The 18,048-nt window shown below is 50.2% G+C and overlaps 2 protein-coding genes across 15 annotated transcripts in view; one reads left to right on the top strand and one right to left on the bottom strand.

The window, feature by feature from the left end:
- The first annotated feature begins 5,860 nt into the window (after nt 1-5,860).
- Nucleotides 5,861-12,721, top strand: CYB5R2 (cytochrome b5 reductase 2). Its single transcript, XM_019728309.2, is given in 8 exon segments — nt 5,861-5,938; nt 6,191-6,263; nt 8,506-8,612; nt 8,886-9,015; nt 9,610-9,693; nt 10,448-10,533; nt 11,693-11,788; nt 12,583-12,721. Coding segments are annotated over 8 exon segments (693 nt in total). The 3' UTR covers nt 12,622-12,721.
- A 2,998-nt stretch (nt 12,722-15,719) lies between these two features.
- PPFIBP2 (PPFIA binding protein 2) overlaps nt 15,720-18,048 on the bottom strand; it is a 123,670-nt gene continuing 121,341 nt past the window's right edge. For all 14 annotated transcript variants that reach the window (XM_074335935.1, XM_019728175.2, XM_019728190.2 and 11 more), the window contains 2 exons: nt 17,560-17,625; nt 15,720-16,425 (listed from right to left, as the gene is read on the bottom strand). In XM_074335935.1, the coding sequence (XP_074192036.1) occupies nt 16,354-16,425; nt 17,560-17,625 (138 nt within the window). In that variant the 3' untranslated portion in view covers nt 15,720-16,353. The remainder of the gene's footprint in view (nt 16,426-17,559; nt 17,626-18,048) is intronic.

The raw sequence follows: 18,048 nt of genomic DNA, 5'->3' as shown, positions 1-18,048 counted from the left end.
TCTGCATGCTGTTCTTTTGATCCTTCCCAAACACGTTGTCTCTAGCAAATGCTGGTCCTTCCCAGTGTCTCAAGTGTCTCAGCTTTACAGTCTTATCCCATTGGCCCACGTAAGCCCCACAATGCCAGGAGCATGCAAGGTTTCCCGTGCCACATTTCTGTTATACAAGTCAAGGTTGAAGACATTCCAGGAAGCAAAGCGTTACTTTTGCTTTATGCCCATCTGCAGTGCTCAGTGGGGGAATTCTGATCAAGTAGCATCGACATACTTTACTTTAAAATCCTTGAAGAGGAAAACCAAGGAAACTCCAATTTAGGAAATATTCTGCGTTGGTCACAGGGTTGGGTGATTGGAGTGGGAGTGGGTAAGGTATTCCGTCAGTGTTCTTTCATGAAGCTCACCCCAGTCAACTAGACTTGTCTGCTGACATCCTTGGTTCAGGATGACATTTATGCACATAGGACAGGCCAGAGCCAGAGTGATTAGAAGGGATGGAATGGGAGGGTCACTCATATGGCCTGGCAGAGACAAGCTGAAAAAGTGGCCAGGCAGCAGGGCGCTGCCGAGGGAGGGTGTTCACATGAGGAAAGAAACCCATAATGAGAGCAACAAGAACATTAGAACCAGAGAGGAGGGACAGCTCCTGGCTCCTCTGATCTCAATCATAGGCAATATAGTTTTGGAATAAATCCAAGCATACACAAACAAGCCCTAAGAGACAAAAACAATCCTTCATTTAGTGTATTAGTTTCCCATTGCTGCTGTAACCAACGTACTAGCTTTAAACAGCACACCTTTATTCTCTTACAGTTCTGGAAGCCAGAAGTATAAAATCAGTCTCGCCGGGCTAAAGTCAAGGTGTCAGCAGGGCTGGTTCCTTCCAAAGGCTCTGAGGGGAAATCCCTTTCCTTGACTTTCTCAGCTTCTGGTGGCTACTTGCATTTCTTGGCTTGTAACTCCTTCCTCCATCTTCAAAGTTCATCACTCCAATTGCTGCTTCTGTCATCACATCATGTTCTTTTCTGTCTCCTTCTGCATCTCACTTATAAGAAATATTGTGATCATATTGGGCTCACTGGATAATCCAGGCCAGTCTCTCCATCTCAAGATCTTTAAGTTAATCACAGGTACAAAGTCCCTTTTGTCATATAAGGTAGCATTCATAGGTTCCAGGAAATAGGATGTGGGTATATTTTGGAGGCCATTATACCACAATTTAGGTTTAACACCTAGCATCTGAGAGATGGGCATTTGTTGAGGGGGTAACGTGAAAAATAAACCATTTTCAAGATGAAAAAGCTAATGAAAAGTCTGCAACAGCCTGGAAATTGTTTAGAGAGAAAATGCTCATTAAGCATAAACTTGGTCAGGGTATTAGTTCCCCCAAGAGAATCTCAGCAGTGAGGAAAGCTTGGTACCACACAGGAGGGGCTGTCCTATGGGGGCAGAATCTCACATATGCTCAAGGAGTGACAACAGATGTTCATTCTTTCTTTTTTCAGTAAACACTTGCTGAGGGCCTACTCTTTGCCAGGCCCTATCATGAAGCTGGGCATTTAGAAAGTGAGACATGCTCACAGTTTATTCCAGGAGAGTAGAAAAGCCAAATTCCAGGCAGCACACAAGCATGTGAGGGACATATATAAAGAGTGTAGGATTGCCGAGGAGAGAGGGGACTCACTGCCCTCTCAAAATTACTGGGAGCCTAGCCTGCCTTTTATCCTGCTCTAGATTAATAAAGGAAGATGTGCCATCTGCCTCTCTGGTGACACTGAAGGACTGTGCAGGGAAAATGGAAGGGAAAACGGTGGTTAGAGGAAAAGTACTAAGCCACAGGAAAAGGTAAAGTGACTCTGAATTCCAAAACCAAAAATGAAGCCTTTTGATTGAATCAAAGGAAGAAAATGAAGTTTGTTCATTCATTCATGCCATAAATACGTACTGAGCATCTACTAATTGCCAGGCACTGTTCTAGGCCTGGGATATAGCAGGAGTTAAAACAGACAAAGCAAGTCCTGTCCTCATGGAGCTTACATTATTGAGAGTAAGACAGTAAACAAGTAGTTAAGATAATATAGTGTGTCATCTGGTGATATGTCCTACAGAGACAAATTAAGCAAGGAAATGGCACAGAGTACTGATGGAAAGTAATGTTCCTTTCTCTAGTATTTATGGAGCATCTACCACACGCCAGGCAGTGTACTAAATGCTGCAGGGCAGAGATGAATTTATTCATTCATTTGTTAAATGTTTATTGAACGTTATCTATATGACAGTTACTGTGCTAAGCCCTAGGGAGACAAGGTCTCTGCCATAACAGAACTTCTAGACAAATGTGCAAATCAGTTATTTAACAATTAAAAACACTCACGAGGTATAATTACAAACTGAAGTAAAAGCTATGAGTAGAATGTAACGTAAACTGCCAATGAAGTGATATTTGAATGCATGAGTGGGAGATATAAACACTTGTTATAGACTATTATAATTATAAAAGTCCCCTATTGCTACTGGAGTTGGGCAACTAGATCAATGTAAGAGCACAGAACCAGACTCATACAAACAAGGTTGGACAATTAAGTTCGTGAACTCATCCTAGAAAAAGTGCTACATACCTCATTGCTGAATATCACTACAGTCACCTTCGAAGTACTCCCCTTGGGAAGCTATGCACCAATGCCAGTACCTAGTCCACCCTTCAAAGCAATTTTGGAACTCTTTTTCCGGAATGGCCATCAGAGCTGTCATTATATTACCCCTGATGTCCTGATGTCCTGAAAGTCATCAAAATGTCTTCCTTTCAATATTTCCTTTTTCTTCGGGTAAAGAAGTCATCATTGGGGGCCAGATCAGGTGAACAGGGGGGTGTTCCATTACAGTTACGTGTTTACTGGCTAAAAACTCCCTCACAGACAGTGCCGTGTGAGCTGGTGCATTGTCGTGACGCAAGAGCCATGAATTGTTGGCGAAAAGTTCAGGTCATCTAACTTTTTCACGCAGCCTTTCAGCACTTCCAAATAGTAAACTTGGTTAACTGCTTGTCCAGTTGGTACAAATTCACAATGAATAATCCCTCTGATGTCAAAAAGGTTAGCAACATTGTTGCAACAAGTTCAGGAACTTAATCGTCAGACCTTGTATATGAAAACTGATATATGACAGGGGTGGCATTGCAGGTTAGTGGCCAGGTATGACCTATTCAATAAATGTTACCAAGACAACTTAGTATCCATGATATGGAAAAAATTAAATTGGATCCCTGCTTCACATCATACACAAAAATCAGCTCCAGGTAGTTGAAAGACTTCAATATGAAAGGAAAAATTTTAAATCTTGTCAGAGAAAATATAAAATCTCTTTATGACTTTGGGTGGGAATAGATAAGTCACAAAAAAAGCACTAACCACAAAGGTAAAAGGTTGAAGAATGAAACACTGGACTACACTGCAATTGCAAACTTCTATTTATTAAAATACACTGAGGGGGAGAGAGAAGAGGGAAGAGAAAAGAGAGAAAAAAAAGAAAGGTAAATTAAGTTGCAAACGGGGAGAAAACATTTGTAACTAGCAAAGAAGTAGTTTCTAAAATAGTATATGTGACTCCTAAAATTGAGTAAGGAAAGACAACTCAATAGAAAAATGGGCAAGTCATGAGCAGGCTTTTTTTCCCCCCAGAAAAGGAAACGCCATGGGAAATAAACATGAAAGATGTTCAACCTCCTTAGCAATTAGGCAATGAAATGAGGTTCACAAGCCATCATTTTACATTAGATTGTGAAAAATTAAGATATCGCACAATAATATTCGGGCACCTGCAGGTGTTAGGGTACGAGGCATCTACTACACACGGACCTGTGGTGGTGTGTTTGGGGGCTGGGGGTGAGATAGGAATTTATTTCTTGGCTTCTGTCTCATTCAGGCCCAGGAGGGTGGAATTTACCTTTGCCATTGGCAATGGAAAAAATGCTGGACGGAGGGGGGTCAGCAAGATTCTGAAATAACTGTGAAGAACACCCATAACCGTACATGCCTGCCATTCTGCCTCCCATTGGTCTAGTGTTGGGTACCTCTCTCCCTCTCTCCCAATAATAAACGTATGAAGGAACGCTTTGAGGGACTGTCTTCTTAAACTCGATTACACCGCCACCTGACCCCCGCAAACACCTGGCCCTGGACCAGGTTCAGAGTAGGATCACTGTGTTGCGAAAGAAAACATTTATGTGTTCTTTGAACCGGCCCAAATTCCCATTTCCTTTACCAGCATCCTTTTCCTCCCACTCAGACGCCCTCCCTCCCTCCCTCCAGCCCTGCCACAATTTAAACTAGCTGAGGGCACAGAGGTGTCCATCAGCGCAGCTCAGAGTGTTCTGGGCGGGGGCCAGGATGGAGATGGGGGCACGTAATAAATAAGGCATGTTTCACTAGGAACGAGGAAGCCCCTAGCTTTCGGCGCTACCTTCCCCGTCTCCACCCCCAACCCCAAGCCATGGAAGACCCTGGATTCAGCGCGGCCGTGAAGCGGGGCCGGAGCAGAGCCATAGACCCGCGAGAAAGAACCTTCCGACGCCCGCTCCTCCGGGTGGGTGTGGGGTCACCGCAGAAGGTGCCCGCCGCGCGCCGCCGCCGGTCTGGGCGCGCGTTTCCCCGCCCGGCCCATCTCCCTGGCGTCGGTCCCTACCTGTCAGCCAGGCGCTGCCGTCGGTCCCGCGGAGCTGCAGGGCGCCGCCCCGAGTCAGCGGCCAGCGGGGTGGGGAGCTGCGCGCCCGCCTTCGGGCCACCTCACGTCGGCGATATGTTCGGCGTCTCGTTCCGGGTGGGCTCCCGGGGCAGGACGGCCCGGTGGGAAGAGGCCACAGACGCGGAGGCGGGCGGGAGCCGGGGGACGTCCGACCGGGCCCCCCGGAGCCTTAATGGGGGAAGGGAGGGGGCCGCGGGCAGTGCCCGGAGGGGCGGGGGGGCCACGCGGGGCTGGGCTCGGTGCGGCGCTGGAGAGGGCGTGGCGCGTGTGCGGCGGGGCATCGGGGCGCGCGGCGCGAGAAGACGCTGGCGGACCTTTCCCGAACCTGCGGAGTGGGCTGGGGGCGGGAAATGAGCAGGCGGCCCTGGCGGGGCGGGGGGCGGGGGCGGAGTTGGAGGCAGACGCGGAGGCGGGCCGAGCCGCGGACAGGTGAGCGCTCAGGCTCCTCCTGCCTTGGAGGGTGTTGGTGTGTCCTCAGGCGCTAAGGGAATGGAGTACCCCCAAGTCAGGAGTACTCATCCCACTCCAACCCCTAGCCTATCCTGGACGGGTAGGACTAGTGGGGAAGGTGAGCCTGCCCTGCCTAGCTGTCAGCCACATCGCCTCAGGGGAGGATGCAACACCCATCCCTCTCTCTAGTTCTGTCCTTGGGGGCTGCGGACTTCATTCCAAATTGTGTGTTAGGAGCAATGCCATCACCCCCTCCACTTCAAGAAGGCGACTCCCAGGGCACGCGCCTTTGGCTGTAGTAAGATGGAAGCAAATGGGCAGGAAGGGTCTGATGACATAAGCACTCCCAGGCCATCTGTCTGGCCTGGTCCAGGAGACCTGAAACATCCCCTCTTGTCTGACCTGCAACTGACCCCATCCCTACCTGTTGGGTCCCCCATAGACTCAGACTGCCTTCAGTTTCAATACCTTTCCCTCTGCCCAGTGTCTTTCAGGCACAGCCCAGCTTCTGTGCCTTTGGTGTGGAGAGGGTGCCTCTGTGCCTGAGAACTGTCCTGCTTAGGGCAGGCAGGACCTGAGGTGCCCTGTCCACATTGTGCCTGGCTAGGATCCGTCCCTGCTCCTTGCCATCACTATCCTTGGGGTCACGGTGCTTCTGTTGGCCCTGCGGAACATGAACTCAAGGAGAAGACATCGTATCACCTTAAAGGACCCTAATATCAAGTACCTGCTACCCTTGATTGAAAAAGAGGTAAGGGGTCAGCCCACCCCCTCCAACTGTCAGTGGGTAAAAGAGAGAAGGATCAGAGTGGAGGGGAAGGTGATGGCTGAGAAGGCAGGGCAGTGGGACAGGCATTTCATGGCCTCCAGTTGGCTCCCCGCTGCCATTGTCTGTGTGTATGTTTGCTCTGGGAGAGCACCAAATGGAGCTCCTTTGCCCCGCATCTGAGCTACCCAGCAAGACTTCCAGAAAGTTGACAGCCTGCCTGTTTTGTTTTATTAGCAAATCAGCCACAACACCCGGAGGTTCCGCTTTGGACTGCCTTCACCAGATCACGTCTTAGGGCTTCCTGTAGGTGAGTGGGGTTTGGTTTCATTACCAAGACGGGGTGATGAAACTCAGCTGGAGTGTAAAGGTTGCCCTGATACCTTTCCTGAGACACATGAGCTCAGAAAGGTAGGGAGATGGGCTTGGGGAACATCATTCCCTTTCTCATTGTTTGATTTGGGCTGACACAAAAATGATCTCTCAATGAGCGTTGAAAAGAAGTGAGTCTGGAGTCAAAAGATCTAAAATATCATCGCAGGCTTCTTGCTGGGCAACCTTAGGCAAGTTTCTCAATCTCTCTGAGCCTCAGACTATGAACTGGGATTTCCCAGGCCTGCCTGCTTCTTGGGTTGTAAGGATAAAGTGATTGGTGGATGTCAAATTCAGAAATTGCAGTGTTATCTGTGCATATGGGAAGGATAGGTGGATGTTCCCCTAGTTAGAAGAAAGGCACAGAAAATGTGGACAGGCAGGAGGGCATCAAGGGTCCCTCCCTACTACCGCATGGATTCTCAGCAGGGCCCTCAGACTCATACAATGAAGGACCCATTGTGAATACCAGCCCCAGTGGTCCTAGAGTTCTGAATTATCCTGTTTCTAGTCTGTACCACCACCAGACGGCTGAGTCTTAGTGAGGGGGAAAACCTCTGCTAGGTGCACAGCCAGGGAATCCAGCACTTTTTACAGACTGCTAGTGTTGCTCACCTGCCTGGTGGGGAACCTCATCCATGGCCTATGTGTTCTGAGTGCATGGGACAAAACCTTGACCTCACCTCTAACAAGTGTTGAAATTACCCCTTAGGCAGCCAGCCTGACCCGTCAGCCTCCTTGTTGCTTCCTGTCTCTGTCTTCATCCATGAGAGCTCAGTGCCAGCCTGCCTTCCAGCCCACTGCCTGGCCTATGCGGTCAGTGCTATTGGCAAGAAGGCTAAAAGAATGAAAAACTTTGAAATAGAATTTCTTAGACTTTGTCATAACCCATTGTCTCCCCATCTCTGTTATAGGCAGTGCAAAGTCAGTGGGGCAGAGGTTGCTGATGCTTCCTAGCTTGGCTGAAATGCAGCTGGTTAGAGATAGGGCCTGCAGGACCGTTTTCTCTGGGGAGGCTGCCAGGCCAGGCCCAGGCTGGCTGCCCCTGAAGGAACCTTTCTAAGATTTCCGATTTCACACTAGTTCTCAGAAGGAAGCTGCCTCAGGCGTTTATTCCTGGGTATCCCTGGTTCCCAGCCAGGCCATAGTCAGCATCATTGAGCCTGTTCTTTCTTAACCTAAAGTGTTTGTGTGCCTCAAGCCCCATCAAAAACTTTGGCTTATGTTTCTGAAACTGCTGGAAGGACTGGCCCTTCCAGTCCCCCTTCCTGCCTTCTCTGTCTCTTTAGGTCTCCACCTTTGTCTACATATCCACTCCATCTTTCCTGTGTATGTAGTTTCTACTCCCTCAGATACTCTGGTACAGAGTTTCGTCTTGCCTGTCTTTTAGCATCTCGATTGCAGCTTCCATCCTACGTCACTGATACTTCCCGTGTTAGCTCCAGCAGAAATTTGAATGGCCCAGCTCATCGTGTGACACTGAGACGTAGTCATGATCCATAGGTCTTTGGCCACAGCTTGTCCATTCATTTCTACCCTGGAAGGTCAGAATTACATGGTTTAAAACTTGACTGCTGCCTCTCATCGGCCAGGAAGACACAATGGTCTGTCTAGAACTCCTGGTCTGTGGGAGTCCAAATCCTGGGGCCCTGCACACCTGTGAGCCCAGGCCTTCTCTATGCCAGGCAACGGGTTATAGATGAGGGGGCTGTGATTTATTCACTGACTCCACTGATGCATCTAGTTTAGGAAGAAATGATTTTGTGAAGGCAACACATTTTGTTTTAAAGGGGAAACACTCCTTTCTGCAATATTTAAATACTCAGCCTCCAACTTTAATGACCTCTTCCTGCTCCACAAAGTACTCTGACACAGTAAGGACACACTGACAGTAGGTTCCTGTATGTGAAGCTCACAAGTACACTATGATGGAGGCAGGGCAGGTATATCATCCCCATTTACCCAGAGATGAAGTGACTTACCCAGAGTCACACACGGAGCGACAAGAGCATGCCAAGGATCCAGGCATCCTGACTTTGAGCTCCTTCCCTGTTTGGCTCTCCCCCCATGCACCCTGCCACACTATGCACCCATGTCCCTGAAGCTCAGTCCTTTTTAGGGGAGTTCTGGGTCCTGTTAGGCTGGCCATGCTGGCTTGACATTTGATGCCTTTTCTGTAGGTAACTACGTCCATCTCTTGGCCAAAATTGATGGTGTTCTGGTGGTCCGGGCTTACACGCCTGTGTCCAGTGACAATGATCGGGGCTTTGTGGACTTCATTATAAAGGTTACTGCTACCCCCCATGTCCAGCTGCCACGCCCTCACAAGCCTAGTAAGGGTGGTGGGTGAAGAAGGGACACGTGCCCTGGATAGGGCTTTCCAGAAGTGTCATTTCACAGTGAAGCTGTTGACCTGGTGATGTCTTCAGGGGTTGCCTAGAGCAACCATGAGGGCAGAGGATGTCTCCGCATGGTTTCTAGTAGCAAATGTATTTCTGAGTTCTCTGTGGCTGTGGCCTCAGGTCTGAGGCTGTGAAAACCATGCTACCTCATTTTTCAGATCTACTTCAAAAATGTACACCCTAATTATCCAGAAGGAGGGAAGATGACTCAGTACTTGGAAAACACGAAAATTGGGGACACCATCCTTTTTCAAGGGCCATGCGGGAACCTGTTCTATCATGGACAAGGTACTGGGGGTTCACACTGGGCCTCCAACAGGGAGGAAGAAGATTCCTGCAGTAGTTCCACTGTCCTAGGAAATGCCTCAGATTTGAGTCACATGGACTTGTCCTTAAAGTGGTCATACATTCATTCACACATCTACTTTACAAGAGTGTAAGCTTCCTGAAGGTAGGGAAGTGACTTGGTGTGCGCTCATCACTGTCTCCAGCACAATGCCTGATACGTAAACGGCACCTACTAGTGCTGAAAAGTGGATGGAGTCTACACTCATTCATTTACTCACATATACATCATTTATTCACTCACTGCTGTCAGTGAGAGTGCTGTGAGGCTCCCTCTTAACTTCAGCGTAACCTCCGTCCTTCCTCAGGAGAGACGATCCAGTGATTCTCCACAGAGACCCAGGCTCTGTTCCTACTTTGTGCATCAGTGCCCCATGGTTGGCCGAGGAGGCCATCTGTCTTGTTCTTCTGGTTTAAGATGGTACAGCCACTTCCTTAGCTGGACTTGCCTCCTGGAAGTCCCAAGGAAAGCCATTCATCTTTTGCAGGCTCTCAGGCAAGAGCTCAAGAAGTCAGAAGTATCCTCTGTGTTTTCAGGGAAATTTTCAACCAAAGCATACAAAATGAGTGAGCCTAAACAAAAACTGGTCCATCAACTAGGAATGATTGCTGGGGGCACAGGTAAGACGCTTCCTGGGGCTTCATTCATAGGCGAGCCCTGAGACCTTTCTGACTTTGGAGTCATTTGATCTCAGAAGGGGTGATGTGAGAGATTCCTTCCCTGGCTATTTTAGATGGGAGTACGGGATCAATGACAGGCCTTGAAACTGACCCTGTGTGCTCTGCTCCCCTAAACCAACATGGCGGCTGCCTCAGGAGCCCTGGGGAGCCTCTAAAGTCAGGCTGAGTACATGGAAGAGGCTGGGGCCAGGCTGGGCAGGCCCACACGTGGTCCCCCAAGGACTCCTGGATCCAGTTCAAGCCTGACTCCCCATCTTTTGAGAATGAACATCTGAAAGAACAGAACAAACATGTAAAGAGACTGACAACTTGCCAGGCACCATAATAGGCATTTTTGAAACTATCACATTTACTCATCAGTAACTCTGTTTTATAAATGAGGACCCTGAAGAGCTCAGACATGTACCCGACTCAGCCTAGTCAGACAGTTAGTGAGGGAGCTGGGCATGAAACCCAGTCCCAGTTCCAAAGCCAGTGTCCCTTCCATCTTGCCGTATGAAAATGAGAAACGACTTTTGATTTGCTGTTGTATTAAAAGGAAAAACCAAAATGAAGCACGGTTCCCCACTCTGAGTAGGGGGCAGAAGTGAGGAAAGTAGAATTGGGGCCCAGGAAACTGTTCAGCGGCTGCAGACCAGGGGCTGTGGGCATCCGAGAGGCAGAGGAGGCTAGCCGGCCGCTAACTGTGTTCCAGGCATCACACCCATGCTGCAGCTCATTCGCCACATCATCGGGCACCCCAGTGACAGGCCCAGAATGGCCCTCATCTTTGCCAACCAGGTCAGTTCTGCCGAGTCAGCCCTGAACTTACAGGGGTAGGATGGATGGAATGTTGGCTGAGCCGGGGCTCTGCATTCACCCCACCCCCACCTGAGCTCATGCTGCTTGGGTGCCTGTGGCTAGGGGAGGGCTCGGTGGGCTCAACTAGGACTGCTGGCAGCGGAGAAGCTGGGTCCAGGCCTGTTTTTCCTTTTTTTTCCAAACTCTTCTCTCCTCAACCAACCCTAAGTGCTATGCTTTCCTTCCTTCCTTAATACATAGCTTAAATATATGTTTATCTGAGTATAAAATAATAGCTACCCTCAATACAAGTTTTGGAAAATACAGAAGCATATAAATATTTGACTTTTTATCTTTTTTCTCTATATGCTATATATTTATAATTACATACATATGTATAGTTCTGTTTTCTTAGTCAGGATTAATTACCATATAGACATTTTCTTCTCATAAAAACTATAAATATTTTCATCCATCTGTATCAAATTACACCATAATTTACTAAATCTTCTACATTCAGATTGTTTTCACTTATAAATAATAGTGATGAATAATTGTGGCTAGACCTGATCACTGTTAGATTATTTCCTTAAACAGAATCCCAGAAATGGAGTTATTAGGACAAGAATTGCAAAGTTTTAGGATCCAGGTCTTCTGTGCAGTATCTCTGAGCCTGTGACATTTCTTTTGGCTTTGGCTCCCTTTTCCCCAAATGAGGCTCCAGACTTTGTTTTTCTCTCCTTTAGCTCTCCCGTGCTGTCATATATCATATGATATATTACTGCCTTAGCCCCTTCCAGTCCCGGCAGGAGATCCTGAGCCCGCACTAGGCTTGTTCCAGTTGCGTTTGCCGTGCTTGGCACTCGGTGTGGATGTGGGAGGTGGGGCTGGACCCTCTGAGTGAAGCCACCCCGCCCATGCTGAGCCGTGGAAGAGCTGGAGGGCAGCTCTTCCACCCACAAGAGAGGGTTTGTTGTGCAGGAGCGGCAGCAGAACTCTAGTTTGTCTGGAGTGGTCTGCGGGGAACACTCAAGCCAGAGTGGAGGCAGCTAGAGTGGAGGCAGCTTGGGCAGAAATGTGCTAACCTATGTGCTCAATCTGGGCAATAAGCAGGAAGTCTCTGGAAGGGCTCTGCTCATGCTGCTGCTTTTGTAGACAGAGGCGGATATCTTGATGAGAAAGGAACTTGAAAAAATTGCCAGAACTCACCCAGACCAGTTCAACTTGTGGTACACCCTGGACAGGCCTCCTGCTGGTATGACCCCCGTTGTCCCCACCCTGGGTCAGGTCCAACCCCTGACCCACCTCAGGGACTGGTCCCTGGGTTTGTATGTTGGGACTGGGCTTGGGGACTGAGGCCGGTGGGTCTGTCTCCACATGGGACATGCAGGAATTTGAAGGAGAGAGGATTTGGGATGACCTGCTTGTAAAGGCAGGGAAGGGCAGGTGTCCTATGTCTCAGCAGCAGTCCACACACTGCACTGAACATCAGGCGGGGCACTGAGCACCTGCCCCCGGCTTCACACGGCATCCCAGAGCCATCACATACACTGCAGCTTATATAGCCATTGACCACTCACCACTCACCTCCCCTGGACAGCAGTCCTCACATGGTGAGCCCCTGAGAGCATCCAGACGTCACTGTGCACACCGCACCGCACAAGGCCACCGCACCCTTCAGGCTGCCTCTCCCACATGCACTGAGCGGTCTGTCGTGTCATACAGCTCCTTGCCCAGCAGAGGGCGCCACCAATCGAGCCGGTCCACAACCCCACAACACGTCCCACGCACAGCTCCAGCTGGCTGCCTTGGTTTACACCACGCCTTGGCACATCCCACCTCACTGTCCTGTTCTCCATCCTCACCGGTGCTTACAGCAGGCAGACGCCAGCCAGGAGCCTCAGAACCTGGCATCTGGGGTGAATACTGAAGAGGGCTGTCAGGGCCCCCATGGCCTCTACTTTTCAGCTTTTGGGAGGGACAGCAAGAGGCCTGGGGTGAGAGACTGGATCTGGCCCCTCCACAGCTTTTCTTTCTGCTTAATCTCAGGCTGGAAGTACAGCTCAGGTTTCGTCACCGCTGACATGATCAAGGAGCACCTCCCTTCTCCTGGGAAGTTCACACTCATGCTGGTGTGTGGCCCACCTCCCCTGATCCAGAGAGCCGCTCACCCTAGCCTGGAGAACCTGGGTTACACCAAGGACATGATTTTCACCTACTAACACCTCTCCTGCTCTTAGCAAATGTGCCTAGTCCCTTTCCTCTGTTTCAATGTGAGTTCCACTTTGCCATGTTATACTGGGAAGTGTTCCAAAGTGTCTCATAATGCAACCATGGGCACGCTGGCGTGCCTCTCTTTTGGGTGTGCGCTAAGAAGGGTTCAAGGGGTTGGAGCAAAGTGGCTTCTGAAGTCTCCTTGCACGGGCGGTCTGAAGGAACTCCATTTCCCATAGTTTAGTGAAATAAACTCCAGTACAAAACAGCCTGTGAGGTGTGGCTCTGTGGGGACCCACCAGGCACTTAGGCCTTGGCCTGTTCTACAGGTGAATTGGCTTGTGTCTGTGGGAGGTCGGAATTGGCAAAAGTGCTGGGGCAGAATTCCAGAAGAATCCAAGTGGGATCACTTCAACTCCCAAGAATCTCCCTTGAACCTCTCCTCAGAGCAATGTTCTAAGGTCAGACCTACTGAGGGCTCAGGCACCCTTCAGGAGCACTCTCCCTTCTCTTGTGGGAGACCCTTGAAATAGAAATAGTGGTAAACACAGGTCAGGGCAGTAATAAATCCACAGGGCAGGTGGGTTCCGGGAATCCGAGTCCTTGCACTTTGCACAACATATGGAGGTAAGGGGTGCATTTTGTTAGCATCCTCTAAAAGGCAGACCCTGTTCTGGTGGGTGGGGTAGGGGTGCTTACAGGCAGAAGCTTCCAAACTTGCAAACAAAATTAGGTTCCAGAAGTTTTTCCTTAAATCCTTCATATTAACCCAAAGGCTGCAAATGACCACTCGTGCCATCTGCTGTTCGTGACGAGGATGACATGCTGCTGCTGCTGTCTGAGTGGATGGAACCACTTCTGCACTTGAGTTTGCATAATTCTGATAACAAGCCCGAGATTCAGTGGGGATTTTGTTCTCCAAGTTGGATGAGGAAACAGGCTTGGAGATAACGTTATTGTGCCCAGGTCGTTCAGCCTGGTAGGTAGGTGGCAAAATTGGGCCTCAAACCTGGATCTGTTTAATTCCAAGTTGTTCATTCCTTTTTCACAGAAACTGGCATAGTAGCAGCACTGCTAAAACTTGGTGTCACTGGATTTCTTACTCAGCATGTATGTGGGTAAGGGAGGTGGGGCGGGGTAAGGAGAGGAGAGGAAGACGGCTCTAGAGAACTCTGAAGTACAGCTGTGTAGTGCCCACAGGGTGGCCTAACAGGGTGGTCTCACAGAGGGCCTGTGGCGGTGGGGTGCTGGGAGGTGGCGAGCCTCCATGCACTCAGTGCATCCTCAGTGAACCCCCTACTCAGAGAAAGATACTTTGCTGGGCACTGCATGAGGAGTGAGGTCCTACCCTCATATGTTTTTCTTAAATACCAATATAACCATCCTATCTTCTGCTTTAAACCTCTTAGTACTTTCAGTAGACCCCACCTGGCCACCCTATCGCCAAGATAAACTCCAGGGGCCTGGCTTACAAAGCCTGTCTTGATCTGGCTCCAGCTGGCCTCACCAGGTTTTTCCTTCCCTGGGCGTCCTACTCTGACCCCATTCTCTGGCTTAATGGTTCTCAACTAGACATCTTGCCCCCCAGGGAACATTTGGCCAAGTCTGGAGACCTTTTTGGTTGTCACAATTAGGAGGGCTGCTACTGGCATCACGAAGGAGAGGCCAAGCGTACTGCTAAACATCCTACAGCACACAGGACAGCCCATCACCGTGACCTAGCCAGCCCTGAATGACAACAGGGCCGAGGTTGAGAAATTAGTCATACCAACTTTTGGCACTTCTTAGGATGTGCTGAGATGTTTGAAGTCCATCTGCCTAGAGTGCCTTTCCCTTCTGGCATACTTGGGGAACCTGATTCATCTTTCAAAATTCAAGTATCACCTCTTCCTTGGAGCCATTATGGTTCCCACATCTAGCCCTCCATTAAAAATGACCACTTGGTCTTTGGGGCTGTAGAGACTTCTATGGGAGCATCTGTAACATCCAGCACTCTTATTTGATGTTTCTGTACACCAAACCATCCGCAGCCTTAGGCGAGGACCTTGGCGTTCACGCCTGTATCTCTAGCCCTCCTTAGCTCAGCATGGAAGGTCCTTAACCTGCGTACGTGAAGGAGTAGGTGGGGAGCTTAGCAGCATGGATCTCCTGAGCAACCTGAGGACCAAGACTGGGTCTTACACCTGCCTGTACAAAAGTCCGCCCATAGCTGGTGCTCAGTGAGCTGGTGCTGAGGTTGGGTAGGGTAAGGGAGAAAGACGACATACTGCTTCAAGGGTAAGCTAGGAAGCACGTGGGCTCAAGGGACACAGGGACTTCCGACCCAAGCACCAGGGAAGGCTTCCTGAAGGAGGCCTCAATGGGCAGGATTTGGCCTTGTGACAGGGACTGGGAGAAAAATACATCCTATAGTGAGGGAAAGGTAGAAGCGCAGGCATGAGTGCAGGTTCATGAAAGCTGAAGATTCAAAAAGGCCTTGGATGGTGCTAAGGCTTTTGAACTCTGTGATAATTCAAGGACTGAGTTCTTAGAAGGGTAACAGGGTTAAAACAGTGCTTTGGGAAGGTCACCCTGGGGATGGAGTAGAAAGGTCTGGTGGGGACCCACTGGAAAGGTGAGGGACTAAGTAGGAGACCACTTGTGGAAATCAGATGAGAGTAGAGGCCTGAGCTGGAGCCATCATGGGGGAAGAAGGAGGGGCCTGTCACTAAGGGGAGGGGACTGGTTGGCAGGGGCTTCTTCTGAGGTAGTAGACTGAGGTTTACTGAGAGTTGCAGTGGAAACGTTTTGAGGTCTCCAAGAGCCTTCCACTGGGGGTGGGGGGGCTGTTTGAGCAGACAATTGCATTTGAGGCTAATGAGGGAATTGGAAACTGTGTGCTCTGTATAATAGGATGGAGGGCAAAGGCCCTTGAGAGAGAGAGAGAGAGAGAAGAGAGAAGAGAGAAGAGAGAAGAGAGAAGAGAGAAGAGAGATGAGCGAGGAGACACCATTGTTCAGACCCTGGGAGGCACCTTTTGCATAGTAGGGTAGACTGAGGGGAGCCAAGCCAGTGGGGAGGGAATCTCCTTGCTCCCTTCCTGCTCTCACCCTAAATCCCAGCACTCGGACCAGATTGCTGAGAGTGGGAACACATGCTTTTCTGTCTGGAAGCAGCCCAGGAGGGGGCTCCTATCATCATTTCACTCAATTCTGTCACTACAGAACATTCAGAACATTTTTTCAGAACTTTTTTCCACCAGAGCTTTATGAACTCAGCCCTTCCCCTTGGTGTAGGAGCCTCCCAGCTGTCACCAGGAACAGTAGGAGCCATTGAGTCTGCACTGACATCTCATTGCCCTCCACACAAAAGTGGTTTGCAGTCCATGTATAAAAGTACAAAAAGTGTAAAGCTGTGGAAGAGCACAGCATGGTTGAAAACACGGGGGCACTGGGGCTACCTCCTGCACATCTGCCCACAGCCTTACTTCCCTCCCGCCAGCACCCATGTCCCAGATGCCCTGCCCGCTCCAGTCTGGGCTCTGCAGTGGCTGTGTGCCAGCTCCCCATTGAAGCAAAGCCTCGGGACCCCCACACGTGCCTCTCTGGGCTCCCAGCCATGAAGAAGTCATCTCCAGTCTTCAGAGTTGGGAGCGGGCAGGCGAGAGTCATTCAGCAGCTGGTCCTGGCTCAGCATGGTCTGAAAGGACATGGCCAGAGGTGCAGTTGAACAAAGTTTTGGTCAAAGCCACCTTGCAGCAGGTTCGTTGGAAGCAGTGGGGCACTGAGTGTGGCCCCATCTGACACCAGTGCCCGGTGAGTTCACGGTATCTCAGGGACCCCGCATATGGGGTCAGAATAGACTGTACTATCAGGATACTAGACGGCTCACACCTTAGAGGTAAAGTTGCTATTTCAAGGCCACCAGAAACCTATTAGAAGTGCTAAGGGCAAAGCTGGGTGGATTCATTTCAGTGTGTGAGCCAAGAAAAAAATAAAAATAAAAATGAGCCCCCTTGGATTCAAGGAGACAACTCCCCCAACCCCAGGCTGTGCCCTTGGATACAGCTTCTTAACATGTCTCCACAGGTCGGCAAGCAAAGGATAGTTACAGGTGCCTCGGGGACACACGCTACAGCCAGTGGGCTGTGATGGGGAGTCAGGAACGAACTGGCCCGGAAGGTATGAGGCCTCAAAAATGGGAACCTTCCCTGCAGCTGGACTTGGACCGTCAGTTCTAGTCTGCCTTCCAGCCTTGGGGCACAGCTTTGGCCCTGCTTTACAGAAAAGTAAGCCAGGGCTCAGAGAGAATGACTTGCTCAAGGTCCCAGAGCAGGGTGGCTCCCTCCAGGGCTGCCCTTCTCCCCGAGACCAGTTTGTCCTCCCTGAGCATGCCAGGATACATTCATGTGCCTTGTTCTGTGACATCAAAGGCATGACAGGAAATACGTGTTTCACGGGAAGAGAGGGCAGAACAGTGCCACCAGGCCTGAGGTGAGGCCTGGGCGTTGGGCTGACTACAGGCAGGTGACAGAGCTGCTAAGTGTTTCCATTTCCCTCCCAGCTCTGAGCCTGGGGAGAGGACCTGAGACCTAGTACACCTTAGCTGTTTTTTGTTCAAGGCCCATAACCCTTCCCAATGCCCTGAACAGCTCAAGGCCCAGCAGCAGGCCAGTGGAGAGGGCCTCTGGGCAGCTTTCTGCCTCACGGCTGGCTCAGGCTCTGACCTCAGTGCCCAGCAGAGGTGCTAGTGACACTTTGGAGTGGGGACCTCGCCAAACTCATGGGGCCTCCCAGCACCTGTCCTACTGTGGAGAGAGGGTCGGGGTCCTACCGTGAGGCGGTGAATGTCTTGGGAGAGGAGCCCTATCTGCGTCACAGTGCCTTCTGAAGGTGCCATCTGTAAAATGGGCAGCAGCCCGGTCAGCACATGTGGACTCTGCTTATGATTCCCAGAGATGGCATGCAAGACCCATCCTGCTCAGGCATGCTCCCTGGGGGTGCAGGCAAGGTGTGGGCCAGGCCCTGAGGAGTGCTGGCTCTGTCTCTGGGGAAAGGCAGAGCTTCCAGTATCCCACACTGTCATGTACATGCTCTCCTGGGTCCTCACTCCGGCACCAGCTCTAAGGGTACACAGGAGCAGGGCACAGACAGGCCCTGTCAGAAGCAGCTTGTTAGCACATATCAGGGCTCCAACTATCTCCAGGAGCAGAGATGAAGGCCTTCAGGATGTGGAATACACGGACAATTTCTGGAACTAACAGCACCCCAGACGCTGATGCCCGGTATAGGCATAGGTATAGGTATAGGTATAGGTATAGGT

Source organism: Rhinolophus sinicus, linkage group LG06 (assembly GCF_036562045.2).
Source record: "Rhinolophus sinicus isolate RSC01 linkage group LG06, ASM3656204v1, whole genome shotgun sequence".
Taxonomy (NCBI): Eukaryota; Metazoa; Chordata; class Mammalia; order Chiroptera; family Rhinolophidae; genus Rhinolophus; species Rhinolophus sinicus.
The sequence above is the reverse complement of the archived record's forward strand: the minus strand, read 5'-3'. Positions and strand labels throughout refer to the sequence as shown.